This window comes from Tamandua tetradactyla, chromosome 11, assembly GCF_023851605.1.
Source record: "Tamandua tetradactyla isolate mTamTet1 chromosome 11, mTamTet1.pri, whole genome shotgun sequence".
Classification (NCBI taxonomy): domain Eukaryota; kingdom Metazoa; phylum Chordata; class Mammalia; order Pilosa; family Myrmecophagidae; genus Tamandua; species Tamandua tetradactyla.
In genome coordinates, this window is record NC_135337.1 from 81016693 (window position 1) to 81040198 (window position 23506).

Sequence of the window (23506 nt, forward strand, 5' to 3'; positions counted from 1 at the left end):
TATCATCATGTGTTGACGGACACTTGGGTTGCTTCCCCCTTTTGGCTGTTGTGACTCATGCTGCATTCGAACATGGGTGCACAGGTATCTGTCCAAGTCTCTGCTTTCATTTCTTAGGGGGTCCATACCTAGGAGGAGAATGAACGGGTCCTGCAGTAATCTAGGGTTGACTTTCTGAGGAAATGCCAAAGTGTTTTCCAGTGACTTGACCATTTCACATTTTCATCTCACAGTATTTGTGGGTTCCAATTTCTCTGCCTCCTTGCCAAAATTTGTTATCTTCAGCTTTTTAAATAGCCATCCTAGTGTGTGTGAAGTGACATCTCATTGTAGTTTAAATTTGTATTTCTCTAAAGACTGGTGAAATTGACCCTCTCTTTTCATGTGTTCGCTGGCACTTGAATATCTTCTTTGGAGCAAGGTCTCTTCAAACGCTTATTCCGCCTTTTTTTTTTTCTTAATTGTGAAAAATAAAAGAAGCAATAAATTCAAAGCACACCACAACAATTGGTTGTAGAACAGATTTCAGAGTTTGGTATGGGTTACAACTCCACAATTTTAGGTTTTTCCTTCTAGCTGGTCCAAGACACTGGAGACTAAAAGAAACGTCAATGTAATGATTCAGCAGTCATACTAATTTGTTAAGCCTATCTTCTCTATTATAACTCCTCCTCCTTTAATCTTTCTCCCAGTCATTAGGAAGAATCATTTCGGCTATACCCATTCTAATTTTTTTCACATTGTAAAGGGCTGTCTATAATATGGGATAGGGGCATGGAATTAGTTGATGTTCTTGGAGAGGCTGGCTCCTCTGGGTTTCAGGATTTATCTGGCCTAGGAATCCATCTGGAGGTTGTAGGTTTCTGGAAAGTTACCCTAGTGCATGGAACCTTTGTAGAATCTCAGATAAAGCCCTAGGTGTTCTTTAGAATTGGCAGGAATGGTTTTGGTTGGGGGTTGACAAACATGATCAGTAGCAATGTCTAGCTGAATTTTGCATAAGAGTAGTCTCCAGAATTGCCTCTCGACTCTATTTGAACTCTCTCAGCCACCGATACCTCATTTGTTACACTTCTTTTCCGGTCAGGCAGGCATTGTCGATGTCAGAGTGCCAGGGTCAGGCTCATCATGCCTAGGCATCATATCCCATGCCGCCAGGGAGACCCTGGATGTCATGTCCCATGTAGGGTGGAGGGTACTGATTCTACTTGCGCAGTTAGGCTTAAAGAGAGAGAAGCTACATCTGAGCAACAAAAGAGGTCCACTGGAAGTAACTCTTAGGCATAACTATAGGTAGGCTAAACATCTCCAAAATAAGCTTTACAAGAGCAAACCTCAAGATCAAGGGCTTGGCCTGTTGACTTGGGAGTCCCTAATGTTTGAGACAACGTTGGGTTTCCCTGGTGGTAAAAGTTAATAGTGTCATATTTTCTCTCCCATCCCTTGACTTTGCCAATACTTTTTAATTATCTGCTCCACATACTCTGGGATGTATCCAGGCATTACAGTAAGCTACACAGAATTACAAGCCCTCAATCCCATTCTGGGCTCCATCTGTTTGGCTTTTTTAAGTGAGCTATCCAGGCAGGCTTAATTAGATTATGTGCTACAGAAAATTTAGGTTCTGGACAAAATAAACCTCTCTTCCTTTGGTCTCACAGAGTAGGTTAAGTTCTAAAATACAGACAGTGTCCTCCTCACCTGTGTTTTCTGATCTACCATAGTCCTGACCTGGTCAGCTTCACTCTTATCTCTGATTGAAGCCTGGTCTGTTCTTCAGTTTCTTTAACAGTTGTCGTATGTGGCAATGTTGACCTTCAGAACTGCAGAGCTCCAGCTCTGAGCCTTAGGTGTCACACAGGTACCCAAAGTTCCAGGGAAATACCAGGTTTTACATACATAGCACAGCCTCTCAAAATCTAGAAATAACAGTTACTGCTTTGGACTCAGTGTGACTACTTAAGAGCTTACAGTCTAGGTCCCAGTTTTCTTATACCTGTTTTCTAAATGAGACCATACAGTATCTGCTCTTTTGTTTCTGGCTTATTTTGCATCATATACTGTCTCACAGGTTCATTCACAATGTTGCATGCCTCAAGACTTCATTCCCTTGCTCCATTTTTAAATTGGGCTATTTGTCTTTTTGTTGTTGAGTCCTTTATATAACTGGATATTAACCCTTATCAGATACATGGTTTCCAAAGATTTTCTCCCAATCTGCATGTTGTCTTTCACTTTCTTGATAATGTCCTTTGATTGACATAAGTTTTTAGTTTTGGTGAATATCATTTATCTATTTTTGTTTTACTGTTGCTCATGTTTTGGTGTAAAATATAAAAATCCATTGCCTATTACAAGTTCCTGACGATATTTCCCTGTTTTCTTTCTAAGTGTTTTATACTGTTAACTCTTATATTTAGGTCTTTGATCCACTTTGAATTAAATTTTGCATATGGTGAGAGGTAGGGATCCATACTTGTTCTCGGGCATGGGGATTTCCAGTTGTCCTGGTAACCATTTCTTGGAGAGATCTTGGATATGTTGCTCATGTCCACACAGCAACAGAACTAGGTGCCTCCACCTGGCCAAGTTGACAACTGAATGTAACTACCACAAATTGTATTGTTTTTGTGGATGGAGTGTTCTATATTTATCCTTTAGGTCTGAACTGATTAATATGTTATTCAAGTCCTCTATTTCCTGATCAATATTCTGTTTAGATGTTGTACTGGTTTGAAAGGATTTTGTACCCTAGAAAAGCCATGTTTTAAACCTGATCCATTTATGGAAGCAGCTGTTTCTTCCTATTCAGTACTATAGGTTGGAATAGATGATCTCCACAGAGAAGTGACTCACCTAATTGTGGGTATTAACTTTTGATTAGATGGCTTCCATGGAGTTGTAACTCTACCATTTCCAAGTGGATCTTGATTGGTATACTGGAACCCTTTAAAAGAGGAAGCATTCTGGGCGGGCCATGGTGGCTCAGTGGCAGAGTTCTCTCCTGCTGTGCTGGAGACCCGAGTTCAGTTCCCGGTGCCTGCCCATGTTAAAAAAAAAAAAAAAAAAAAGAGGAAGCACTTTGGAGAGAGTCCCCTTTAGAGCCACAGGAGAGCCACGAGAACCAGCAGAGCCCAGGCAGCCAGAGACCTTTGGAGTTGAAGAAGGAATATGTCCCTGAGGGAGCTTCATGAAACAAGAAGCCTGGAGAGAAAGCTAGCAGATGTCGCCATGTTCACCATGTGCCTTTACAGTTGAGAGAGAAACCCTGAATACCACTGGCCTGCTTGAACCAAGGTATCTTTCCCTAGATGCCTTAGATTGGTGGACATTTTTATAGTCTTGCTTTAATTTGGACATCGTCACAACTTTAGAACTGTAAACTTGCAACTTACTTAATTCTGCCTTTTAAAAGCCATGCCATTTCTGGTATATCACATTCCGGCAGCTTGCAAACTAGAACAGATGTTCAAAAATTATTCAAAGTGGTGAACTGAAATCTTTAACCATTATTGTAGATCTACTTTCCCTTCAATTCTCTCAATTTTTCTTTCATATTTTGGGGGCTCTGTTTAAGGCACATATATGTTTATAAGCATTATACCTTCTTGCTTTATGTTTATAATCATAACTACTTACTGAATTAGACCTTTTCTTCAATATATAATATTCTTCATTGTCTCTAATAATCTTTTTCGACTGTTTTGTCTCATGATAATTTAGCCACTGTGCCTATCTTTTGATTACTATTTGCATGGAATATCTTTTTCCACCCTTTTACTTTCAACCTCTTTGTGTCTTTGTGCCTAAAGTCAGTCTCTTTTGTAGACAGCACACAGGTGGATCATACTTTTTCATTCAATCTGCCAATCTCTGCCTTTAAGGTAATAACTGAGAAGGATTTGCTTCTGCCATTCAGCTATTTGTTTTCTGCCTGTATTTTATATATTTTTTATTCTCTGTTAATCTGTTACTGACTTTTTGCGGGGTATTTATTTACTCTTTTGTAATGCACTATGTTGAGTCCCTTCCTCTTTCCCTTTCCTTACATTTTCTGGTTGCTTCCTTAGTTGTTACTTTTTTAAATATAATTAATAACCTTAAAGCATTAACATCCTAGATATTGCAGTATACAAACTCTCTACTCCTATGTATCACCTTTCCTCCTCTATATTGTTATTGTCTCAGAACACATCTTTATATATTGTGTACCCATTAACATAGATTTTAAATGTTATTTTACACATTTGTCTGTTAAGTCATTTTGTAAGGAAAGGTAGTTACCCAGCAACAGTACAATGACACAGTATTTCATATTTTCCTAGGTGGTTACTTTTATCAGTGTTCTTCTGTGACTTTGAGTTATTGTCTAGGGTCCTTGTATTTCAGCCTGAAGGACTCCCTTTAACATTTCTTGTAGGGAAGGTCTTCTGATCATGAACTCTTTCAGCTTTTGTTTACCTGTAAATATCTTAGTTTGTCCTTCATTTTTGAAAGATCCTTCTCCTGGATACAAAATTCATAGTTGACTTTTTTTCTCTAAGGACTTTAATTAAATAAACCATTCTTCTACTTCTGGCCTCCATGGGTTCTGATGAGAAATCCATTATTCAGCTTATTGGGGATCCCTTGTATGTCCCCCTGTATGAAGAAGATGAGTTGCTTCTCTCTTGCTGCTTTAAAAATCCTCTCCTTGACTTCAGATGTGGACGCTTCACTATAATGTGTCTTGGTGTTGAGCTCTAGGAGTCTATTCTGTTTGTAGTTCATTGAGCTTCCTTCATGTGTACATTCACGTCTTTCCTCAGATTTAGAAAGTTTTCAGCCATCATTTCTTCAAATACTTTTTCTTCCCTTTTTCTCATCCTTCTGGGACTCCAATGATTTATTAATTGGTTTACTTGATCATGGCCACAGGTCTCTCAGGCTCTGTTCATTTATCTTCATTTTTTTCTTTCTGCTCCTCACACTGGATAATTTCCAGTCTTGTCATCAGGTTCCCTGATCTTTCCTTCCTATACAAATTCGCTCTTGAATCATCTAATGAGTTTTTTTATTTCAATTACTTTGCAGCTCCAAAATTTGCTTGGTTTCTTTTTACTGTTTCCATCTCTTAATTTTGGTTCAGACATTTTCCTAACTTCCTTTAGTTCTTTGTATATGGATTCCTTTAGCTCACTGAACATATTTAAGACATTTGATTGAAAGTCTTTGACTAATATGAACTTCCTTATGGATGGTTTCTGGCAAATTGTTTTTTTTTTTCCTTGAATGGATGGTACTTTTCTGTTTCTTCATATGTTTGTAATTTTTTGTTGAGAACCTGACATTCTGAGTATTAACTTTGTTCTAACACTGGAAAACTAGTTCTCTCACGCCTCAGTGATTGCTAGATGCTTTTTGTTACAGTTATTCTTGGACAATGGAGCCATCGGTTTGGAACTTTTTAAAACTATTTTTGCTTCTAAATGAGGAATGGAAAAATGGAAGAGAAAAGTCTTGCCTCTTTTAAAACTCCTCTGCTGCTTTTGCCTAAGGGGAGTTGAAACAATGGCTATCTTCAGAGACAGCCCCCGCAGTGATCTAAAGGCAGGGAACAGCAGTCAGACCACACATCCCTGGATTTTGGAGCCTACTCCTCATATCCCACCCTGGCCCCACCTAGGCAGCCCACCCCAGGAACTGCACCAGGAACCTGGGCTGCAGTCCCCACTGCTGTTGGCTACGAGGCTGCAAGGAGGGTAAGATTCGCCAAAATCTACCAGTTGGCTAGCCTGTTCTCCAGCTCCTCTCTGCATGCTGCAGCATGTTCCTCTAGATGACACAGAGTTCCAAGACAGTTAATGCAGACAGCTTGCCCGCTCAGTAGTTGGTGGAGGGACCAATTCCTCAAGCCCCCTACTCTGCTATCTTCCCAGTCACTCTCACCATAGTTGATTTTAATGATTTATTTAAAGTGTGGGACTCCATCATGATTCTAAGATATAAAAAGCAGTTGTTCTCAATATTATCCTCCAGTGTCCATCTTTTCCACCCTGTTCCTCTCACCCCTACAAGGAGCGAGTCTCAGTGTCTGGTTCATCCTTCCTGTATTTCTTTTGCACAAATGAACAGATTAGTGTGTATTGGCTCACATCTCCTTTCTAACGTGAAGGGTACCTTGCTGTGGATACAATTTTGCACTTTGCTTTTCTCACTACTTTATAATGGATATTAAGGAAGCCATTCCATATCAGTTGAGAATCTTGTACTTCACCATGCACGCACATAGAACTGGTGTCCTGGAAATCAAACCTAGTGTGTATGAAACAACCCATGGACTCACTGTCCGTTCCACTTTTCCTCTCCCTTCTCCCTTTTATGGAAACATTATTTCTTTTTTGTCACAGCATATAACATGGGTACATCAGACTTCTGCCCTAGTCCTCACCTTTGTTTCAGCCTTAGATGTACCCATATATTATTGTTAAATGCTCACCATCCGTCGCTTGCTGATACTTTCTATCTCATGGTTGGGTAAATCTCATGCTCTAATAGTTTCCTCAGGAAATGTCAATGGGTGCACTGTTCCCTAAGTCCTTGTACATGAAAAACAAATTTTTCCATAGCCTTGATATTGGAGGACATCTTGGCTGAATATGAAATCTTTGGTTCATACTTGCTTTTACTGAGAGTTAAAAACAGCTGCTTCCATTCTTGCCTTGCATGTCAGGTTTTAAAAGTCTGGTGCCAGTCTGATTTTTTTGCCTTGAATATTATGTTTTTGTCTGTGGATTTTATCATTATTTCTTTTTTCTTTTTAAAACAGCGTTATTGTGGTATAATTCATTTACCACACAATTCACCCTTTTAAAATGAATAATTCAGGGGATTTTTAGCATATTCAGAGGATTGTGCAACCATCCACACAATTTCATTTTAAAGTATTTTCATCACCTCAAAAAAACCCTGTAGCAGTCATTTCCCATTCCACCTCCTTCCCTAGGCAACCACTAATCTACCTTCTGTCTCTATAGAGTTCCTTATTCTGAACATTTCTTATAAATGGAATCATGTATTTCTCCTTTTGTATCACTCAACACGTCTTCAAGGCTCATCCATGTTACAGCATGTATCAGTACTTCATTCCATTCTGTTCCTAAATAATACTTTATTGTGATCAGTGTATTACATTTTATTCACCCACTCATCAGTTAATGGACCTGTGGGTTGTTTCCACTTCAGGCTATTATGAATGACGCTACTATGAACACTTGTGTATCCATTTTTGTGTGGACACATTTTCATTTCTCTTGGGCATATACCTTGGAATGGAATTGCTAGGTCACATGGTGACTATATATTTAACCTTTTGAGGAACTACCAATTTGTATTCCAAAGCAGCTGAACCATTTTACATCTCCTCCAAGCAAGGTTATAAGAGTCCCAACTTCTCCAGTGTTCTAGTTTGCTAGCTGCTGGAAGCAATACACCAAAATGGAATGGCTTTTAAAAAGGGGTAATTTAATGAGTTGCTGGTTTACAGTTCTAAGGCCGAGAAAATGTCCCAATTAAAACAAGTCTAAAGAAATGTCCAATCAAAGACATCCAGGGAAAGATACCTTGGTTCAAGAAGGCCGATGAAGTTCAGGGTTTCTCTCTCAAGTGAGACGGCACATGGCGAACACAGTCAGGGCTTCTCTCTTGGCTGGAAGGGCACATGGCGAACATGGCATCACGTGCTAGCTTTGTCTCCTGGCTTCCTGTTTCATCAAGCTCCCCGGGAGGCGTTTTCCTTCTTCGTCTCCAAAGGTCGCTGGCTTGTGGACTCTGCTTCGTAGTGCTGCAGCATTCTCTGCTCTTTGAATCGCTCATTCTCCAAAATATTTAGACCAATCAAGACCCACCCAAATGGGTGGAGACATGTTGTCCCCTAATCCAGTTTAATAACCATTCTTGACTAAATCACATCATCCAGGGAGATGATCTCATTACGGTTTCAAACATACAGTATTGAATAGAGATTATTCTACCTCTATGAAATGGGATTTATATTAAAACATGGCTTTTCTTAGGGGGCATACTTCCTTTCAAACCAGCACATCCAGTGTCTACATTCATTGTCTTTTTTATTAGAGCCATCCCAGTGGGAGTGAAGTCTTTTCCCATTGTGTTTTGATTTGCATTTTCCTCATGGCTAATGATGCTAAGCATCTTTTCAGGTGGTTGATGGTCATTTCTTCTACTCGTTTTTGTTCCTTACAAAAACTGTTGACATCCAGAAACATTTTCAGAACCGGTATATTTTCCACTGCTAAGACACTTGTTCTGACGCCCACTTCCATGCTCTCTCCAACGTGCCATTATCTGTGTTCTGATGTATTTGCCAAAGAACTGTACATACAAACGGTTCAACTTGGCTTTGTGCTGCCTGAGCTACAAAAAGTACAGGAAGGTTTAGAAGGTCTTTAGAATAATGCTACAGTTAGGATGTTGCCAAAGCAAGTGCTTATTCTAAATCCCTGAGCTGCACAGTGCCTTGTCAAATGCACCTCTGGACTGAGTCTTTTTCAGTGGCACTTTTCTTTTGAATTCTTCCTTTGCCCTGACCGTCAGGTACTTGTGACCAAAATCACTTGGAACCTGCCAAATTACTTGTAAAATCCTTCTGTACAAAGCATGCTGCCTTCTCATGAACTGCTTCAGAGTTAGTGTTGCCAGGAGTGTAAGTGGGAAGCGGCCGTGTCCATCAGACCGTCCATCCTTTAAATACACTAAGTTTTACTGGTATGTGTCTTGTGGTTTATTGTTCTGGCTTAATTTTTGCAGATGCTCAGTAGGTTCTTTTGATGTGCAGATCCAAGTCTTTTTCTATTTCTGGAATTTTTTTCTAGGATGATGGTTTTAAATATCTTTTTACTTCTTCATATACTCACATAAGACCATTATCCTTTCTTTGCTGTCTCCCATTTCCTCTACATCCTTCCTGACCATTCTTCTCATTTTAGCTCTTGGTTCATCCTCTTGGTTGTCTTTCTGCCTTCGATACCTACAATTTATTCTTCATTTCCAAAGTGATTTTGGCTTCTTCCATTTCCTTTCTGAATTCAATTAGCTATTTTCAGTTCTCCGTTTTTTTGTCCATTTCTGTTCTAAGTTTTGAATTTCAGTATCAAGGTGCTATTTCCCATCTGCAAATGCCTATTGGAATATACATGTATTTTTTTATTAATTTTGTTTACAAACATTCTATATCCAAACCTACACCCCTCCCTCCCATTAACATATCTTCTGTCTCTGTGGATCTGCTATTTCTAGACATATTTTGTAAGTGACATCATTTCACTGAGCATGTTTTCGAGGTTCTTCCATTTTAAAGAGTATCAGAATGTCATTCCTTCTTATCTGAGTAACATTCCATGATATGTGCATACATTTTATCCATGCAATTGTTAATGGGCACTTACATTATTCCCAACTTTTGTCTACTGTGGGTAATGCTGCCGTAAACACTGGTGTACAAGTATCTTGGAGACCCTGTTTTCACTTTGAGGATATACTTAGGGTGGAATTTCCAGATCATATGATAATACCACCTGTGACTTCTTGAGGAACTGCCATATCATTTTCCAGTGTCTGCACCATTCTATGTTCCCAACAACGCACCAGAGTTCCTAATTGACCCACATTCTCACTGTATTGACACTTCCCGTGTCTTTAACAGTAGCCATCCTTGTGGATGTAAAGTGGATCTCATTGTGGTTTTGACTTGTATTTCTGTAATGGCTAATGAGGTTGAGAATTGCTTCATCCATTTATGTATCTCCTTTGGCAAATGTCTACTCGTGTCCTTCCCTTATTTTTAAGTTGGATTTTCTTTTTGTTATTGCCTTGTAAAAGTTTTTCATGTTTTGGATATTAAGCTCATATTTGATATATAGTTTTAGCTACTGTCTCTCATTTTGTATATTCTATTTATTTAGTTCTATTTTCTTCTGCTTCATGGTCATTTATTGGGGAAAGGGGGCATCTTCCTCAGCTCTGACTTTTGGTATGAATTTCCCACATTTTTTCCCCTCTTTTTCCTATTTCTGTTAATGGGTTATTTGGGGGATCCCTAGTTTAATGACGGTCTTGTCATGCTAATGGAGTTCTGGCCTCTAGTTTCATGGTTCTTGTGTTTCTTGCAGAATTCCACATCCTCTGTTTGCTGCATTTTCCCTTCAACAAACTGCCAATAGCACTTCTCCCCTTTTGCTTTTTTCCCCTCCCCAAGAAACAATGTGTTTCAAAGACACCCCTTTCAATTATGGGCCCTGGGCCCGTTCCCTGAGGTCTGTACTCCCAGTTGTGTGAGCGCTAGAGGATTTTTCACTTGTGGGAGACCTGACTTTTCCGGTTTTACTTCTTTGGAAGTTTGGGCATTGTTTGTGTGCAATTTGTCTTCCCCTTCTAGTTGTTCTGTGTGGTTTGGGGAGGAAACCCCAGGAGCAGGTAGTCTAGCTGGTGACCCTGTCTTCAACTAACTGGAAATCCTATTAATTTGGGGCAGGGGGGGAGACAGACTAGTGATTATCACCCAGTGTCTTTTTGGCCCCCAGGGAGCTCATCCTCCCCTTTCCTGTTAATGTGGTGACTGTGAAGCTCACCAAACTCCCCGACCCCCTGTGCCACCACAAGTGATGCACCCTAACACTTGTCATCTCATGTCCTCTGGGAAGTCCAGGTAATTTATTTAGATTTTAAAATGCTTTGGGTAGAACCAGACAAGACAACAGTTTCCACTTACACCTTTGTGATTTCTTCATCTTGACTAAGTTAACAACATAGTGGTTTTTGCTCTCTTCCCCTCAAAAACAAAAAAACAAAAAAACAAAGGCCTTTTCCATTTCTTCTAGTTCATCCTCTATGCTGTGTTCCTGACGGATTTGGTCCTGTTGCTACAGCCCCTTCAGCGCAGTCTGCCCTCCCCTGAAAAGATGGCCACGCCCCTGGAGAAGGACAGATGCCACTCGGGGTTGGTTTCATTTTCCTTTTATTTTTTTAAAAAAAAAGCCCCTAAATTCTATGGCTTCAGGAAGCATCAGAGAAACATAAATGCCATTCTGTACACTTTGTAAAGCAAGAACTAGACTCACACGGCCGCCACCTGGGGACCGCCCCAAGCTGCTTCTGCTCCACCCAGCAGCCGTGGCCTCGGGACCCCCAGTGGGGATGGCACACGGAGGTCTGTGGCCCCCCTGCACACACCCCTGGGAGGGCTGGGCTTTAAGGCGTTTTGTCCCCTGCTGCTTCGGCCTGGCAGAGCCGAATCTGGAGACCAGAAACCGCGTGCCCATAGGCCCTGGGCGCAGGAGCGCCTGGACAATCCCTGGGCTTGGCCTTGGAAAGCAGGCACGCCGAGGGCCACCCCCCTGGCAGGATGTGCCCACCCCATGGGGCCGGGCTGGAAGGAGGCGGTGGCAGTGCCCGTGAGCAGGCCGCCCGAGCTTTGGTGCAGCATTTTGGTTGGGAGCTGGCTCCCGCTGCGGCTGTCCCTTCCCCCTACGGTTTGGGGGAGTCCCCGAGCAGGAACGCCCTGCAGTGTCCCACCCGGCCAAGGCCCAGCCCTGCCACCCCTCGAGAAAACGGCCTTTGGATCGAGGGAGACAAGCTGGACTTTATGACACTAACCAGGGAAGCCTGGGCAGCTGGACAGGGTCAGCGCCAGGGGTGAACCGCAGCATGGGGGCCACCGGAGCTCACTATTCACGGCAGCAGAAGGGCGGGCGGGCAGGGGGCAGGCGGCCTCTTTTTTTTCCTTTTTTCCTTGTTTTAAATAGTTAACGCTCTTGGGGAGGACTAGACACAGGTGTAGAAATTTCGGCCAAAGTCTTACGTGAAGGAAGTGACCCCCCCCCATCGCAGAGGTGGGGGCTGGCGGGACTCTCGGGGCCTTGGCAGGGCCCTGCAGTCTGCGTCCTGGCATCGGGCCGGAGTCTGGCCCTGGGCTGTGGCGGCCGGGCCGCTTGTACTCCTGGACAAGCTCATGCCCCAAAGGGCTGCAGTGGGAAGGCGTACCCGCACCCAACATCACTTGTGCCGCTGCAGCGATTTTCTCTTTCTCCTCTTGAAGAAACAGCAGCACCTGGGAAGGCGGGCACAGGACGGATGGACGCTGGCAGCTCAGGCCCTGGCCCACCACATGCCCCCTGCACTTATCCCACCCAAAGCCTTACTTGGTGTCATCTGCCACCTCCACTTCCGCAGGGGCCGTGATGGGGGCATTGGAGTGACCGGCTGTGGGGTCATCTGCATTCAGCTCCCCATTGGTCGAGTTCAGCGCCTAGTGGGGAAGACAGCAGGGAATCTTCCAGGCTGCCTACGCCCTCCCTGGGTGTGCTGGCGCCTGGCCCAGCCCCTCACCTGGTTTTTGCCATGCGGCTGGGGTTTATCCCGAAGCTGAGGCTGGGAGGGCAGGTCGCTGTGGACTGCACCAATGGGTGTCGGCTAGAGGAAAGGTGGGTATCAGCGCGGGCTGGACAAAGGCCCAGGGCACAGTGCCCCACCCTGCTCCTACCATGGGTTCCCCGGTGGAAACCCCTACCCAGCCCCCACCCTGCCCCCCGTCAGGGGCTCCCCAGCCTGGCCCCCACCCCCCTCGCCTACCAGGGGCTTCCCGGCCCAGTCGTACTCGTAGTCGAACACGAAGCCACTGCGGTCGAAGAGGTCAGAGAAAAGCTTCCGCAGATAGTCGTAGTCGGGCTTTTCAAAGAAGTCCAGCCTCCGGACGTAGCGCAGATACGTGGCCATCTCCTCTGTCGAGAGAGCCCAGCAGTGCTTTGCGGGAGCCTGGCTCCCAGCCCCCCCTGCAGGCTGCCCCTTACCTGGGAAGTTCTCGCACAGCACCTCGATGGGCGTGGCCCGCTTGGTGTCTCCAATCTTCTGGTACCGCTCCTTGAGCGTGTCTGCCTGTGGGGACACAGGCGGCGCTGGTGCTCAGGGTGGGCGCGGAACTCCCAGGCCCCCAGGTCCGCCCAGCTCTGGGACTCACCTTCAGCCCCTGCCAGGGGAGGCTGCCGCGCAGGAAGTACATGAACATGTGGCCCAGGGCCTCCAGATCGTCCCGGCGGCTCTGCTCTGGGGGAGGAGGGGTGGGGGAGCTCATCCCCAATCCAGGGGCCCGGGTGTGGGCTGAGCCCCGGCCCCCAGCCCTTCCACAGGTGTGTGCTGAGCCCTTCCCCCAGCCCCTCACCCTTGCCCAGGTGTGTGTTGATGCTCATGTAGCGAGCAGTGCCCGTCAGGCTCTTGTGCTCGCGGTATGGGATGTGCTTCTTGGTCTCGGGGTCAATGTATTCCTTGGCCAGGCCAAAGTCGATGATGTGGACGGTGTGCTGCCGCCGGCCCCCCGGCCGCCCCACCAGGAAGTTCTCGGGCTTCACGTCACGGTAGATGAGGCTCTTGGTGTGCACGTACTCCATGCGCGTGATCTGGAAGCAGCAGGGCCTCGGGTGGGCGCCCTACGACCAACACGGGGCCCCCTGCCCACCCCACCGGGCCCCTTGCCCACCTTTACCAGGCCCCCAGCCTTGCTCTGCCGGGTCTCCCACCCACCCCACCTCCCTTCCTGCCCCGCCCTGGGCCCCACCAGCTGGATGGCGATCATGAGCACAGTCTTCAGCGTGAATGTGCGGTCACAGAGGTCAAACAGGTCCTCCAGGCTGGGCCCCAGCAGCTCCAGTACCATGGCGTTGTACTTCCCGCAGGGGCCAAAGTAGAAGACCTGGGGCACACCCTCTGCAGACACACATATGCCCTTGCTGCAGGCACTCCCAGCAGTGTGCTCCCTACCCCCAGCCTGCACATCCCAGGTCCCCGCGGTACCTGCCGTGCTCAGCTGCTTGTAGAACCGGTACTCCAGGTGCAGCTGTGGAGCTCGAGACTTGATCGGCTCCTGGGGCAGAAGAGGACCCAGGGGATGTGGGTTACCCACTCGCAGACACATGGCTCCCTGACCCAAGTTCCCCAATGTAGTGGTGCCAAGGGCAATCTAAGCTTGGGCCCCCCAGGCAGGGTGCTGAGTGGGAGGTAGGAGGTAGGGCCATCCTTGGCTGGGGGCACAAAGGGTGACTCACCAATTTGATAGCTACGTATTCATTTGTATAGAGATTCTTTCCTGTGAGGACAGAAAAGCATGTCAAGGACAAGACCAGGGCCGCCCCCAGACCCTGAAGCCCTGAGTCCCCTCTTCCACCTCCCAGGTGATAAGAGACAAAGCCAAGGCCCGCCTCTCCCCAAAGGCATGTCTCCTTGGCCCTGGGCAGTCTGTTTTGAGCTGGAGGCCCAGGAGGGGCTGGTCCCAATGTCCACCCTCAGCCTGGGGACCATCCACCCAGCTTACCCCCCAGCACTGAGCTCCCACGGAACCGAGCCAAGCATCCATCAACAAGCCCTCTCTGCTGCCCATGGCCTGGACTGAGGCCAGACCCCCAGGTCAAGTGACCTCAACCTACTCAAGGGCCCCTCAGTAGCTTCCCTCAGTCTCCCTGGTAGGAGGGCTCCCGCACGCACAGGGGCCAGTGCCTCCCACCTTAAACAAGGAGCAGTGCCTGGAGCTCCTGGGGCCACCCCTGCCCCCTGCAACAGTTAGTTACCTACCCACACCCCACAGGGCGCCGTGGACACCCAGGCAGACAGATGGGGCTCCCTCCCCAGCTCCTCCCCCATGCTCTACCATCACCTTGGCCGACATCACTCCCTGGGGGAGGTCTTAATCTGCATGGGGGAAGGACCATCCAGAAGAAACCCAGGGGAGCCCACAGCCAGCCCCAGGACCTGCTGCCAAAGGAGCCGTCTTCAGCCTGCCCATGTGTGCGTGGAGCCCAAGGTCCACACGTATCCATGCCGAGGCCACCTTCACACACCCACAGTGTTCCACCTGTCACCATGTATAGCTGTACTACAAGCAAGCATCCCAAGGATGAACCCTAGGGCTGCACGCTGGCAGCACCTCACTTGTCCTTGTGGCTCTGTGCGGTGCCTGCATTAGGAGGCTGTCAGCAGCCACATCCTATTCTCTCCCGAGCACCGTTTCACGGGCCTCATGGCTGATGGGTATCTGAGTGACCAGGGCCCTTTGTGACCCTCACCTTGGGGCCTCAGCAGCAACTGCACACCACAGGCCACAGGGTTGGAGCCCCAGCCTGATACCATGCCCCAGTGTCTCCTTCACTGCCATGAGGGCTCAAGAGCCTCTGTTTTGAGTCAGCCTATCAACGACCCCTGCCCCAAAGCTGCAGGGACAGTGTGGGGTCCAACTGAGGAGGTGACATCTTGGCAAGACCACACCTTCCAGTCCGTGAACACATCAACCCCCTCCACGCGGGGTCACTTCTCTCAGCACATCTCCTTCCTCCACTCATCTCCCCGCTTCCACTTGGGAGCACCTCACTTTTCTCAGTCCATTTTGTAGCCTACAGGGTGGACTGGAATATCTTTGGATTCCTCACCGAGGCAGGTGGTTCCATGCTCTTATATTTAGTACTATTTTTCATTATCTAAGTGTTTCTTGCTCAAATGGAGATACACAATCCATCTGTGTATCGACATACAGCAACCTACCCACGTCCCCTCATTTCTGATGGCCCACTGAGGGGTTAACCACGTTTATTCCTTCCTTCTCAACCTTTGTGCCTCTGTTTCTCCTTTCTGCCTCTGTTTCCCCTTTCTGCCTCCCCTCTTGGCTGCCTGGAAGTTAGCAAGGGATTGCGGGCGGCGTGCCCATAGCCCTAGCTCACTGTTGGCTATGATGGGGTTACAAGCTTGGACACCCCTGCAGGGAAAGACAGCTCCCTCCCAGCCCTGGTGGCCGGGTCCGGGTTGGGAACAGGTTTGCTGCGTGTTCGCCCCCTAAAGCAAAGACTCCCAAGATCCCGAGGTGGGCATCCTTGCCTTGGGGTTGAGGACCAGCTTCTTGACCAAGGCCATCTCTCACCTGCCCACCGCCTCTGACACCTCCAGCTCCTATGGCCTCTGGGACCAGGACTAGCACTGGGGACACAAAGGGTCAGGCCAGATGTTCCCAAGACCAGAGGCTACATTGCTGCTTTATGGCCCACCAGGCATATCCTGGTCCACAGAACCAGCCCTTTGCCATCACTAGGGTGCAGGTGTTTGCTCACAGGCACTTGAGGGCTCAGGCTGGGCACAGCTGCCAACAGGAGGATCAGAGGTCACTACTGCAACCCAGCCCTGCCTCACAGTTCAGCTTTTGGATGTCTCAGGCTTACTCGGCAGAGGCTTACTAGCTGGCATGCGGATAAGCGACCCGGGAGAAGCCAGCACTATGCCCCTGGCCCCTCCAACCAGTCACCCTAACACCTCCCACGCACACATGGACATATGAGCAAGCACACATGCCTGGTCCTGCTCGGTCCAGGCTCTGACTCCACCCTACCTGCAGGCACCAGCATCCCCTACGGCCTACCTCTCTCACACTCCCCAAGGCCCTTGGCATGGAGCTTGCCACATGAACCTCCGTCCCTCAGTGGCACTGACCCAGACTGCCCTGTTAGAACGCCCATCTCAGCTGAGATCCTCCTCTACCCCAGGCTCCAGCAGGGAGATGCAAGCACCCTGCTACTATGAGCTGGGCAGGGGAGGCCCCAAGCTGTGGCCTGCAACCCCCTTCAGGGCAAAGGGCTGACCCAGGCTGGCTTTAAACCAGGTGCAGCTGTAACGAGGGGCCACTAGGAGTTGCCCCCTCATCTGAGATGAGGGGCTGGGCTAGATCTGCTCCCCAGGCCAGGCCCTCCTGGTTCTCCCCAGGGCCTGCAACTAAGGGACAGATGCCCACAGCAGATCTCCAAGTGGGGACAGCACCAGTCAAGCAGAGCCAACGGCACCCACAAGGGACTGGGGAAAGGTCTACCCTGATCCTCCCCCACCTTAGAGCCCAACATCACACTGGACATACAGATCTGGGAATGACAGATAAAAACCAAACCAAACCAAATCAAACCAGAAAACAGAAACCCAGGACTACCCACAAGGGAGGCCAAGGCATCAACCTCACCCCACAGTGCACAGCTGAGGTGGACAGAGGACACGGATGGAAGCTGCATGTTAGGCGGTGGGCTGTGTCCTCAGAGGAGGGAAGCGGGAAGGCTCACGCCACACTTTACCCACGACTGCTGCCAGCCGGCTCCCAGAGGACAGAGCAAGGTCAGCACCCATAGGGCGGGTGTTGCATGGGGGTGCCTGGGGTTAGCCCCAGAAATCCATCCGCCTTCCATCTCTGACAACTTCAGTTGCACCTGCCGAAGGCAAGTGAGTGCCAGGCTTGGTAGGTAATGAGCCCTAAGGAGCTGGGAACTGAAGGTTTTCCGAGCACCCCTGCTAAACCCCATATCTATCCCTGACAGGACACCCACAATGTAGAATGGCCACCCCAGCCCTCAGGTGACGTCGACTCTCTCAGAACCGCCCTAAGAAAGCAGAACACCGGTGCCTGACGAGACCCAGGGAGATTATGGAACAAGGCTCCACCCTTGGAGATGAGTGCTCAGATGATGAACAATAGCAGGCTCAAGGCTGAGGCCAGGCGGAGTTCACTGTGAAAGCATTAGCAGGAGGTGATTTCTCCCCAAAGGCTGCAGCATCCTGGTCTGGGAAGGGGACCCTTGGTCCTCAGCTTCTCCGTCACATGGTGATGCACGTGGCGGTTATTCCCAGCTTCTTTCCCTTCTGGATTCTGTTTACTTCCAGCTGCTCCCTGGGTCTTCTCTCTCCATCTTGACTTTCACTCTGCCTAGACAGGGCTCCAGTAACTGAACTAAATCACCTGGGCCACACACTGGCTGAGGAATACTATAAAGAGATACCGTCTTATTTACGAGGCATCTACACCATCAGAATGCGGATCAGGACCAGGGGGTATCCAAACAGGGAAACATCTTTCAATCTATGTTGAATCAACATAGCACCCAACACCGAGAGTCACCAGACCATGAGAAAGGAGGCCCGTCCCACAGCAGGGAACAAGGAAAAGAAACCACCTAAGACATAGACCCAGAGATGCTACAGACACTGGGAACAGCTATTTTAAATTTATATTCAAGGATTTAAAGAAAGGTAGCTGTGCCGGCTTGGATATACCCCACAAAACTGTGTTCTGAAGCTTAGTCCTTGCCTATCGGTGTGGGCCACTGTGAGCAGGACTTCTGACAGGGCTCCTTCAGGTGTGGTGTGGCCCAGTTCAGTCAGGACAGGTCTTCATCCTGTTACAGGGGCCTTACAGCAAAAGGCACAGGGAGAGAGGCTCCAGGAACAGCTGCACGTCAGCAGAACCAGAAGGAAAAGACACCACCATGCATACTGTCATGTGACAGAAAAGCCAACAAGCCCCAGTCAGAAAACAGGATCCCAAAAGGAAGCAAGCCTTCTGCCCTCGGAAACCAGAAGCCAAGAAATAAAATCCCAGTTGTTAAGCCAAACCATTTTATTTGTTTAAGCAACCAGGAAACTAAGACAATGGCCAAATGAATGAGCAGATGAAAAGTCTCAAAAGAGAAACGGGAATGTGCCAGTTTAAGCTGTTACGTGCCTCAGAAAAGCCATGTCTTTTCTCCTGATCCAATCCTGTGGGGGCAGCCATATTTCTTTTAACCCTGATTCAGTATTATGGGGTAGAAAATCTGGTTTGTTTCCACGGAAATGTGACACACCCAGTTACAAGTGGGAACTTTTGATTAGATGTGACTCCACCCATTAAGGCAGGTCTTGATCAGTTTACTGGAGTTCTTTAAAGGGGAGACACTTGGGAGTTGCTTGGGGTGTCAACAAAGACAGCAGATGCCTAGACATGGGTAGAGCCTGGCAGATGCTGCCATGTGCCTCCACGTGAGATGCTAAGCCAGCCAGAGCCCAGAATTGTGTGTGGAGGAGCTAAGCGAAGGCCTACAGGTGCTTAGAGAAGAGGCCACTGGCATCAGAAGCTAGAAGCAACAGAACCAAGAACAAGGACCAGCAGACATCAGCCATGTGCTGTCCCATGTAACAGACATCAGTCTTCCTTGAGTCAAGGTATCTTTCCCTGGATGCCTTAGTTTGGACATTTTTATGGCCTTAAAATGGTAAGCTTTTAATTAAAAAAATCCCCTTTATAAAAGCCGTTCCATTTCTAGTATATTGCTTTCCGACAGCATTTAGAAAACCAAAACAGGACAAATGGAAATTCTAGAACTGAAAGATATCATTCATGAAATGAAAAATTCACTGGGCAGGCTTAACATTAGACTGGACACTACAGGAAAGAAAAGGGCTCAATATACAACAGGGTAATAGAAACCGTCGAAACTGAAGCAGAAACAGGAAGAAGGTGAAAGCAAAACAAACCAAGCTTAAGGGACCTGTGGGACCACAAAAAGCCTTCTCAAAGTGCCTATAACTGGAGTCTGGAAAGGAGAGGGAAACTAAGGCAGAAAAATCACTGGAATGACACGCAATGACAGGAAAATGCAAACAAAACCCACGAGAGACCACCACAACCCCACACGCCTTAAACTGAAAAGGCCGCCAGCACAGGCTGAGGAGGAGGAAAGCTGGGCTTTCACGCACTTCCGGGAGGATCTCAAACGGCCTAACCATTGCAGAACTCAGTCTGGTGGCTTCTGTGGCCCGGCATGTCAGTGACAACAAAGGCCCTGAAACAACTGAAGGAATACTCAGGAAACAACCCACATGGCAACAGAGCTACACCCTGTGGAGACCCACGCCATGGGAGACCAGAGGGCACACAGGGCACACCAGGCAAAGGAGCCAAAGGAGGAGAGAGCGCATTACTCAACAAAAGAGTTTTCTCAAATCGGAAGCCACTACCCACCAACAGCTGCTCTGCTGGTGCTGTCCCTCCAACTCCGTGGCCCTGAAGTAGTCAGGTGCTGCCTCCCGTTGCCCAAAGAAGGACCCCCAAGGGCCACCTGGGGCCCCAAAGCTACCCGGGACCTGGACCTAACAAACTCCAGCTGAGTCTGTACTTCAGAGGGCCAGGCTGCCCACATGCACGAGTGGGTCCATGCATGCATGCATGTCAAAGGGATGTGCCTGTGCTGTGTGCATGCGAATGTATGTGCATGCGAATGGGTTTGTGTGCATGTATACATTAAAGGGCTGGGCTCTGTGCATGCACGAGTGGGTGCGTGTGCACGTGTTTGTGCATGTGAATGGGTGTATTTGCAGGTACACACACAGGGCTGGGCTGTGCATGCACACGAGTGGGTGCGTGTCTCTGCAGCTAACAGGTACATATGCATGTCACAGGACTGGGCTGGGTATGTGCACGTGTGCATGCACATGAGAGGTTATACGCTACGCACATCAGAGGGCTGTGCTGGGCGTGTGCAATGAGTGGTATGTACATGTGAGGGTCCGTGCCCTCTCCTGAGAGAAGGTGAGGCCAGTGACCACCACCCTGCTCCAGGCTCTGGGCTCTGAGCACCCTGGCAGCAGGTGGGCCGGGGTGTGGGGTTGCCGTGCTCTGGGGGCACCTGCCCAAGTCCTGGAAGTGACAGATGTGTCCGGATGGGATGACCTGCCTCCCTCCACCACTCCCCTGTCAAAAGATATGGAGTCCAGGTCCTTCAGTCCCTTACAACCTGTGGGCTCAGACCCCTAAGGCCACAGATGATGGATAAAGGGTCCTGTGCCCCAGGCCCAGGCCTGCAGACCAGCTTGGAACTGGGTGTGAAATGGGAAGACCCCATTTAGTTTATAGGGCCTGTGAACAAAGGGGCCTCTGGAATGGGCCTGAGGAGGAGGCACAACGTGCAGCATCCCATGTACCCTCTTCCGAGAGGACAGGGCCACCCCCCCCACACTGCCTGCCCCCACACCCCAGCAGAGGCCTCACCTAGGCGGAGCTCCCCGAAGTTCCCACAGCCGATCTTCTTCCCGACACGGAAGTTGGGGCCCACCATCAGGACCCCTGAGCTGGCGCCTGCACTCCGGACGCCATGGCTGCTCCGGTTCCCGCCGGTCTTGGACATCCTCCGGCCCTCCTCCAACTCCCCTTTCCCTCCTTTCTTGTCAAAATCCATAAGTTTGTGGTACCCTGGCCTCTCCACGGTGACTCTGCTGCCGAGCCAATTCCAACTCTGCAAAAGCCTGAAGTCGCAGCAGCGCTCCTGCAGTCAGCACGCCATGCAGCCCACAGGGCGGGGACCGTGGCTCCAGCTACTGGGACGTGGGGGCTCTCCAGGGCCAGGCAGCGGTACTCATCTTGGTGGCCTGGGGGCCATGCACGGGGGAAGGCATTCTGCTGGTGTCCTGTTGTTTCAGAACCCGTGGCTCCCAGCTGGTGGAAAGAGGGGAGAGGTTAGCATGCAAGCTGTGGCGGGGACACCAGGAACATTGCCAACTGGTGAGAGAGAGTGACCCCTAGGGCATGAAGCTGGGGACCCAGCCCCAGGCAAGGGACCCCAAGACATGGGACCTCAAGACATGGGGCTCACTGGCGTGGGGCCCATGGCAGGCAGGGCCTGTAGAGAGTTTACTCCCCAGTCTGTCCGTTTGGCTGTGTTGAGAGGACATGTGTCCTAAGGCCAGGTCAGGCGGTAGCTGGGCAGTGTGGGGAGAGGCAGCAGGATCCAGCTGAGGGGGCTCTGCCTAATGGGAGAAGGAAGGGCAAGTGGAGGTCTGAAGCCAGCGGGCAGAGGTGTCCACCAGCACAAGGGTGGAGACAGCAGGAAAGGCTGCAGGACCTGACCCCAGGGTGCTAAAGCAGGCACACATCCCCACTCTAGACCCCCAAGGCTGCAGTCATTGCTGCTAGGCTAGCAGAGTCCAGCCCAGGCCCTCACGGTGCCAGGGGACCTTGGGGAGAGAGCGGGAGACAAACACAGCTCCCCAAGGTATAGACGAGGAGACAGCCGCCCACAGTCAGGTTGTGTCCAGGAGCAGGCTGCACATGGGTGGGCAGCTGGCACTCCACCCAAGGAGGGGGACACAGTGTCCCAGCCCAACAGACCAACGTGTTCCTTACCCCTGGGTGCCTCCTCCAGACCCACCCTGTGTCCGCATAGCTCTCTCAGCACACCTCATCCAAAAGAGTAAAGACGCCTACCTGTCCAGGCACTGCACCCTCAGCACCCCCAAATCTGCCTCTGCAGGGCTAAGCCCAGGGCTCTCAGGCACACAGCATCTGAGCCAGAGACATTTTAAGGTAGGGATGTCCAGGCAGGCAGGTGAGGGCTCCTGGGCAGGACCACCCCTAGTCACCGGCCAGGCAGGCCCTCCCCTGATTACCAGGCCCTAGAGCTGCCTCCCCCAGCCCACGGCTGTTGCCCACATCCTGCCCATTCTGGCCCCTCCCCCATTAGCCAGCACCCACTCCCACAGCACCAGGGGTGAAAGGGTTCTGGGCAAGAGGCCACCCCACAGCCTGCTCCAACACTTGCCAATTCTCAGGGCATGAGGCCTGTAGGTTGCAGCTGGCTGAAGGTGCTGACCAGGAAACCTGGCTCTGGGAGAAAAACCCCCATTAAAAAGAAAGATGGGTGTGAGAGAGGAGCCTGGTCGGGGGACGGCAGAGTCAGTGTGTGTGTGACCGGGGAGTGGAGATGGGAGGTGGCATGAGCTGGAAAGACTGAGAAGAATGGAAGAACAGAGAGGGTGGGAAGGTCAAGGGTGAGAGAAGGGAATGGCAGAGCTCTCTCAGCTCTCCAACTCCCAGCAAGGCACCGCCAAGACCTGGAACAAACAGGGCCAACATTCCCATGGCAGGACCCAGCTCTCTGCTCACAGCTAAGGCATGCATGGAGGCTGCTTTTATCCTGCAGGCACCCCCAGCCAGAAGACAGCCACTGTCCCTTAGTGGGTGGCAGTTCTGGGCCCACTGGCACATGTCAGGCAGGGCAGAAGACCCCAAGGTGCTTGTCATGCCATGCACTGGTCACTGCATGAACTTTGGGGACAGGGGCAGCAACCAGGATGCCCAAGTGCTTCAAATATGCCCTGCATGTGATCTGCAGGAAACAGCTATGTTGGTGGAACTGTGAGAGCCCAGACTGTGTGGGCTATGGGGGGGCGACCCCACTATGGTCAGGGGGAAGGCAGCCTGGTGGTGCATGTGGCAGTCGGGGGCATGTGCAACAGGCATCTCCGGGCTTTCTGCCAAGTATGCTGCAGACGCTGGAGAAAAGCCTCTGGGAAGGCCCTGGAGGTTGTGTCTGGAGAAGACGCCTGCAGCTAGAGCAGCCTCCTGGGGCCTCCGGCTGGAGCAGCCTTCCCAGGCGCCCCAGCCCAGCAGCCAAAACATCCTGGAAGAAAAGCAGGCACATGTGGAGGGCAGAGACACCACCCTTAACAGGCCCTTGATATCCTCTGATTTCCATTCTGATGTGACAACATGCCTCCCACAATGGTCACATTAGATGGCGTTTCATCCTCTCACGGAGCTGTGCAGCTATCACTTGGTTCCAGGACATTCTCACAGCCCCACAAAGTTCCTGTGCCCCTCTTTCCTCAATCACCTTTCCCCAGCCCCTGGGAA

The 23506-nt window shown here is 49.5% G+C and overlaps 1 protein-coding gene across 6 annotated transcripts in view; it reads right to left on the reverse strand.

The window, feature by feature from the left end:
* Positions 1–10997: 10997 nt before the first annotated feature.
* The window catches only part of CSNK1G2 (casein kinase 1 gamma 2), a 29962-nt gene continuing 17453 nt past the window's right edge, over positions 10998–23506 (reverse strand). For 4 of the 6 annotated variants that reach the window (XM_077121271.1, XM_077121269.1, XM_077121270.1 and 1 more), the window contains 10 exons: positions 20867–21310; positions 14094–14134; positions 13607–13912; positions 13214–13448; positions 13013–13098; positions 12846–12930; positions 12628–12776; positions 12385–12468; positions 12198–12304; positions 10998–12106 (listed from right to left, as the gene is read on the reverse strand). In XM_077121271.1, the coding sequence (XP_076977386.1) occupies positions 12052–12106; positions 12198–12304; positions 12385–12468; positions 12628–12776; positions 12846–12930; positions 13013–13098; positions 13214–13448; positions 13607–13912; positions 14094–14134; positions 20867–21053 (1335 nt within the window). In that variant the 5' untranslated portion in view covers positions 21054–21310 and the 3' untranslated portion in view covers positions 10998–12051. The remainder of the gene's footprint in view (positions 12107–12197; positions 12305–12384; positions 12469–12627; positions 12777–12845; positions 12931–13012; positions 13099–13213; positions 13449–13606; positions 13913–14093; positions 14135–20866; positions 21311–23506) is intronic. The other 2 variants (XM_077121273.1, XR_013159568.1) reach the window with 2 other exon arrangements.